The 6830-nt window shown below is 40.5% G+C and overlaps 1 protein-coding gene across 1 annotated transcript; it reads left to right on the top strand.

Moving 5' to 3' along the window:
* The first annotated feature begins 1499 nt into the window (after nucleotides 1-1499).
* Nucleotides 1500-5865, top strand: LOC112293800 (phosphoglucan phosphatase LSF1, chloroplastic). The gene is made up of 10 exons (XM_024543646.2): nucleotides 1500-2188; nucleotides 2522-2628; nucleotides 2928-3393; nucleotides 3588-3659; nucleotides 3968-4089; nucleotides 4208-4423; nucleotides 4652-4763; nucleotides 4932-5044; nucleotides 5158-5308; nucleotides 5446-5865. The coding sequence occupies exons 1-10, from the start codon at nucleotides 1694-1696 to the stop codon at nucleotides 5566-5568; spliced, it is 1977 nt and encodes a 658-aa protein (XP_024399414.1). The 5' UTR covers nucleotides 1500-1693; the 3' UTR covers nucleotides 5569-5865.
* Nucleotides 5866-6830: the final 965 nt, after the last annotated feature.

Genomic DNA, 6830 nt, shown 5'->3' with positions numbered 1-6830 from the left:
ACTTATAATTGTTTTTTCTGATGCCAATATTTAGTTTTTATTAAAAAGTCAGTAGAGGAATCAACTCTTGTGACAATGATAATATAATGTGAAATTGAATATAACACAAAAGTGTAAGCAAATGAAAAAAACATGATTACTGCAGTATGCTTATTCAAACTCTTGCAATGACAAACATCTATTGTGTATTGTTAAAGTTATTTTTAACATGTTAACTTTTTTGTACTTATGCGAATTAAACTTATATATCACAATTTATATATTGAAATTATGAAAATCATGCAACAATGGGTTTGATTATTTTGTTAAAATTTTTCACAAGAATAATGGGGTGTGTACCCTAAAAGCCCATTTTGAAAGGTCATGGTTTGAAAGCCTTATCAAGGTCTTATGCTTGGCATAAAAAAATCCTCTTTTAGAAGTATTTGACTTTGAAATATAGTGTAAAGTGAGAAATATGAAATAGATGATTCCATTTCTTATTTTAAAATAATTACTTAAAAAATCATGTTACATGATTTCTCAATTGTTTTTCAAGAATTCTTTGTGAGACTTGCCCAATAGAAAATCTGGGAGACAATACTATTCATGATATATATATAAAAGTGCATTTGATCCCATCATTATTCCAAAACCGCAGAGCCCAAATCTGTCTCAAATAAGAAAAAAAAAAAAAAAAATTATTTATTAAATAACATTGATTTTATTTATTTTTAAAAGACATTAATGATGTAAAAGTCAAAGCAAATTATAAAAGTTGCACAAATAAGATTTTTTCTTGAAAATCTCACAACATCATATTATAAAATACATGCTTAGCTAAATATAAATGTATATATATATATATATATATATATATAGGGAGAGAGAGAGAGAGAGAGAGAGAGAGAGAACTTTAAAATTTGTAAGATTCTTTAATCTATTTTGTTCATTTCTCATTATTACAACTACTTTTACATCGACGGTTCATTTTTGTTCTAATGGGTGAAAGTACCACACAAAAGTTAACCTTGAATGCTGATTTTTCTTCAACTCCCCAACATGCTTTTGAATAGCAAACCTTGTATTGAGCAATGGTTCAGATGTTCCAGAAATACATTTTTAAAAAAATTAATTTATTCACTGTTTTATGGAACAAAGTATCCACAGTAGCCAAGTGGCCACACCACTGCTACTACTATTACACTTGGCTGTCAATCAGGGATTATATCAATTCATTTCCCTTTTAAAAATCACGACCTCCACCTGGCCCCCAGTTTTATTTCCCAACACAAGATATTTTAAAAACTAATGATATCATCCATCCAATGGGACTGAACAACATATATGGATGAAAATCGATGACATGGCATCGCGGTTTTGGCAGCAAGCGTGTGAAGCTGGGATAGCCATTCCACCCGGGAAAAGGCCCTCGCGGTGATAGAGCCTCGAGTGTCCATCACCGTGATTCTCTCTGTTTCGAGGAGGAGGACCGGTGGTGAGGGCAGGATCGTGCGACTTTCAATTCTGTGTACCGAGTATACGCGCATACTATCAAATTCCTCGATCACCAACGACGCGATAATGTGTTGCAGCATGTGATGCAAGGTTGTTGTAGTAGTCAGAGGTGGGGAGGAGCTGTTGCAAGTTCCTAGACAGCTCGACTTTTTGTCGACGGTGTAGGGAGTTGCCGGAGAAAGAGAGCTGGGGTCTGATGTGTCCAATTGTGGCGCAATTAGCAGGGTGTGGCACTGCTGGGCATGTAACAATGGAGCCGCAACTGATGATGTCGAGGATCGGCGCAGGGAATGGTGTGTTGGGGTGTCGCGGATTGCACGTGCCGATATCGATGGTGAGGGGAGGACGATCTGCCGCGGCGGCTGCCTGCAGCTGGACGACTTGCAATGAGCTGCTTGGGGAGAATGTGAGACGAGACTCGGTTTTGAGGCCGCATTTAATGGCGTGCTCGAAGGAAACCGGCGGGGGTAGAGTTTCGTCGACTGGGTTGTGGGTGAAGAAGGAGGAGGCTGGGAAGAGGAGTCTGGTCATTCGGGCTGCCTCTCCAAATAATGTTGCAACAGGTGTTGTGAAGAACAATAAGTTTAAAATTAATCTGGACGAGTACATGGTCACCCTCGAGAAGCCTATTGGAATTCGATTTGCGCAGACGCTAAGTGGCAAGGTTTATGTTGAAGCCCTCGCGAAAAATGTATAATTCGATCCTTTACCCTTGTATTGTATTGCGGGGTATTCAGAGAGATTTTAATTCTTTTTGAGAGAGAATGTTAGAGCCCTATACATTTATTTCCCCTGCATTTTACATTGGCCATCCTCAAAGTGATTATACCAATGCGATAGTTTGCTAGGAAGCGAATTTCGACCCCGCTGAGATTTCACCCTAAAATTTGAGCAATGGATATCTAGCGCAGCCATGTTGAAGAGAATGTTACGCATCTCAATGGTTAGCTTATGGATGGTTTAGAGGTGCGAGAGTTCGTAAATTCTTTGTTTTCACCTGCCCTTGCTGGACGACTCTTTTCAGGGAAACGCGGAGAGCACTATGATGATAATGGTGGGAGATGTGTTGAAGAAGACGAGTGCGGTGTTTGGTGATGGAATGTGGGACGTGGAGGATTTTTCGCGTAGCATGTATGGCTTTAGCTCTTTTTTCTTTGTTTTTGCATTGTGATCGCCTCCATGAGAGGGGTACCATTGCCTGGATCTGATTGAATTGTGCTTGAATATTGTTCATACAGACATTTAGATACTAAATCTTCAATAACAATCTCGTATACGAAGCGAATGCCCTCATTTTGTGGTTGAGAATTCGTATGGTTGTATATGTTTTTAGCAGTACAAATCTCACAACGTCCGGAGAATTATATTTCACTTGTCATTGGTATCGTGAACATGTTGATAGTGATGTCGTGTGGATGACGTGGAAACAGGCAGGCAATCAGGAGCCGTAGTGGTCCTGTGAGCTTGATATTTGAAAGGTCTCCTCCACCACTGCAGTCTGATTTGAAGAAAAAGGCGGACATTCCGTTTAACGGAGGCAGAGTTGCCTTTGCGACTTGGAACGGCAACATTCTTGCGTATCCGTATCAAGGAGGAACCGTGGGATTTCTCACGTTTAGTTCGAAGTACATAATGCCCAAAGGATTGACGAGGCTAGCGAATGCAACTGCGGTTCAGGAGCCTTATGAAACATTCTCTGGACGCAGACCGCTGGGTGATTTTGAGGCAGACGACGATTTTGAAGTAATAGCATCTGCCAGTGACGAAGACGAGGACGAGGATACAGGGACAGAATGGTCTCACGGCAGTTTTAATAATGATGAATATCAAGCTGCCCTTGCACGTGCTCAAAATGATCTTACTTACAAGCCTTATCGTGGCAATACCTATACCAAGGTGAGCATCATTACTCTTGAGACCATCTTCTGGCTTTGTTCATGAAATGTTCTAAGAAATCATCGTTCAAACTCATGCAACGTCGGTGTCTTTGTTGAAAGAGTACCTCCTTGATCGAGCTCTCAACGGCTTGTGTGACGTGTCTGTGCGTGGAGGACTTAAGAAAATAATATTTGAATGTGGGCTTTTTGCAGTTGACAGATTATATATACGTTGGTTCGTGCATTCAGTCTGCAGAAGATATCTCACATCTTGCCGATAACTTTGTGAGTTTAATTCTATCTGACATTTTGAATGCACTTTCATGAATTTTTAAAATAGTTCGTGTTGTTCATGTAGTTCATGTTATTGGTACTTGGTACAGTAATCACTTCCCATATATACTCTTAGATGGAATTATTTGATGTATTCTGCTAGGCTCTATAGGTGCTGGCTAGCTGATGTTATTACTGTAAATCTGAAGAGAATTTCTATTACTAAATTTTCTAGTGCTCTTTAGAGGCACATGGTATCTTTTGTGGATTTTGCTTCCTGTTGTTAAGGAGGCTAGCCTGATTTTGCTTTGTACGCGCAGGGAATCACGGCAGTGTTGAACTTGCAACGCAAAAGCGAGCAGGTGAACTGGGGAATCAATGGTCAAGAAATTGATAATATGGCTCGGCAGAAGGGTATTATAGTCGTGGATGCTCCAATCAGGTAACCTCCAATGCCTGAGATTGCATTTAAAGATGTTTTGTCGTTTTGGAAAATCTAAAATAGTCTGAATGATCACCATCTTCTAATTGGTGACTAAGGACCACTTTTCAATTTACAGGGACGTAGACACGGTTGACTTGAGAAGGAAATTGCCTTACGCAGTTGGAGTCCTTCATCGATTATTGCGAAGGTGTCATCGTGTTTACGTGACATGCACCACTGGCCTTGATCGAGCTCCATCTTGTGTTATTGGCTACTTACACTGGATTCAGGATGTGAGTCTTCCACAAGCTTACGACTTTGTCACCTCTCTCCACCGTTCCGGCCCGGATAGGTGCGCTGACTACCCTGAGTGCCGTAGTGTAAGTTGAACTTAGTCGATCCTAAATCGGAATACAAAAGGTTCAGTATTACAATATTATTTTGGACCAGTACGAGGAATTCTAGGAGCTAGAAGCGTCTATTGATAGTCTCATTAGCACCTTTTTAAAAAATCGAATTTTTAGATTTTGAATGTGTAACTTGCTTGTCAACTGAAGGGTTGTTTTGTTGTGACTTGCAGGCCCGCCTTGGTGTGGGCTACGTGGGACCTTATTGCGATGGTTGAAGAGGGTAAACACGAAGGTCTTCCAACCCATTCTGTTCAGTTTGTCTGGAACCATGGATGCAACCCGGTAAGCTGGCCTTACCAGCTTGCAATATCACGAATAGTTTATTGTGAACCATACAAATGATTTACTTGGTAATATACGGGATGTGATAGTATTTGTCTATACAAAGTTCTCAAAAGTTAGGAACGAGAGTAATAGTAACTTATTTGGATTCTGTGCTCTCGTGTGCAGGGTGAGGAAGTGCTAGTTGTTGGAGAGTTCACATCAGATTGGACCAAGCCCATAAAAGCAAATCATGTTAGTGGGACCAAGTTTGCGGTTAACCTCCGCCTTCCTCAGGGCAGGTAAGCTGTTTGCACGCTTCACAGTAATCGGTTATGTAGTAAGAGAAAAGAAAAAGCTAAAGTGTTGCAGATAAATGTTTCAGACAGCTGATGGTATGAAGGAACCATTGCAGGTACATGTACAAATTTATAGTTGGAGGCCATTGGCGTCATGCGCACAATCTACCAACTGACATGGATCAATGGGGCAACATCAACAACGTAATCCAGATTGGCGACGTGGCCACTTCCAACTTTAACAATCGATCTGGCCCTCGTATGAAGGTGATGCACCCCCTGACTTACTATCAATTTACCTTGGTTACATTTTCATATTGTAGTAACAGGAAGTGGTCTTCCGGAGAAAGGATACCAGTAGTTATGCTCATAATGAGTTATTCGTCTTGTTCAATTCTGTACAGGACCCCACGAATATCAAGGTCATCGAACGACCTTTGACTGAAGATGAGCGCTTCACGCTTGCGTTTGCAGCACGCAGGATGGCATTTTCCATCTCTCCGATTACTTTCCAAAGCAAAAGATGACAGCCGCATTCTCTGTACATTACTTTCAGCAAATGAATGTAGTTTTCACTACGTTTGACGGAACATTTCACCGGAGTGAGCATTCAGTACATCATCTCTTCTGTCTTTGAGTCTCTGGAGCCGTTGGGCAATCATGGGTCTCCCATCAACAACAAAAATTTAACTACTTGATATCCCGGTGAAGTTTATTTTTGCCTTGTGCTCATTTTTGTTATTATTACCATTGTTCTTATGATCAGTTGACAACTTGCACATCTGCTGCACATATGTGTGTAATAAACAAAGTCACTTCATCAATCAGGTGGTCAATTGTCCTTTTGTCTCCATGTTTTTGACTTGCAGCATCCCCGGCTTTTGGCCTCACATGTTTTTTGCGGTGCTTCGACCACCTCCAACTGTGAGCCCAGTGAGCCGTTATTTGTATTAAAGACTTCTTGCGCTTATCTTGTACTGACCATTTCTTTCTCACTAGCCCTGCACGTAATTACATGCAGTTTTCTTGGTCCCCAAGCTCCTGCCTCCTTGCCACAAGTTGGTTGTTATAACTCGGGCTTTTCGGCTTCGGCCACAAGGCAGTAGTACCCGACTTCACTTTTCAGTGGTTGAACTTTGTCAAACTTGTACAGATGTCTTATAGCTTGTGTCATCACAACACGATTTAGGATAAGCACTTCTTTAATTGTTCTGCAACATCTATCACTACTTCCGATGTCGAGTTTGATCACTTGCTTGCTATCAAAGTATTCTCTGGATGGCTTTCAAAGCGCGGCTTGTGAGAATGTTGGTATTGTTTTAGGTTGCTTGTTGTACAAGCAAACTTGAAGGTGGAAACCAGCATTCAATAAGGTTCGAATGGTGATGTGGCATGTGTTTTAACCTCACAAGCCTGTCGTTGGCACAACATGTCGATAAGATGAAAGGTGCAGTAAAACATTTGTGCTAATAAGATACCATGAGAAAGAGGCACCATGATTTAAATTGATTTTTCACTGATTATTTGTGTTTTGACTTCTAATTCTACTAATGTATATTACTCCAAGGAAGAATTTACTCTCTAACATATGGCCTAATTTGCATCCTAATCCAATGCCACATCTAATTAAATGATACTTCTGGCCAGAGACTAGAACGTGAAACAGAGGTGATCTTCGGTACGAACCATACTTGGTTTTGGTGATGTATTTTGTTCCTGTTTCGTGATCTTGGTTAAATGTTGAAATAAATCAAATATATGAATAACACCAAAGTGTTCAAAAACTAGA

Source organism: Physcomitrium patens, chromosome 16 (assembly GCF_059467195.1).
Source record: "Physcomitrium patens ecotype Gransden chromosome 16, ASM5946719v1, whole genome shotgun sequence".
Lineage (NCBI taxonomy): Eukaryota > Viridiplantae > Streptophyta > Bryopsida > Funariales > Funariaceae > Physcomitrium > Physcomitrium patens.
Note: the sequence above shows the minus strand (reverse complement) of the source record. Positions and strands in the feature narration are given on the sequence as shown.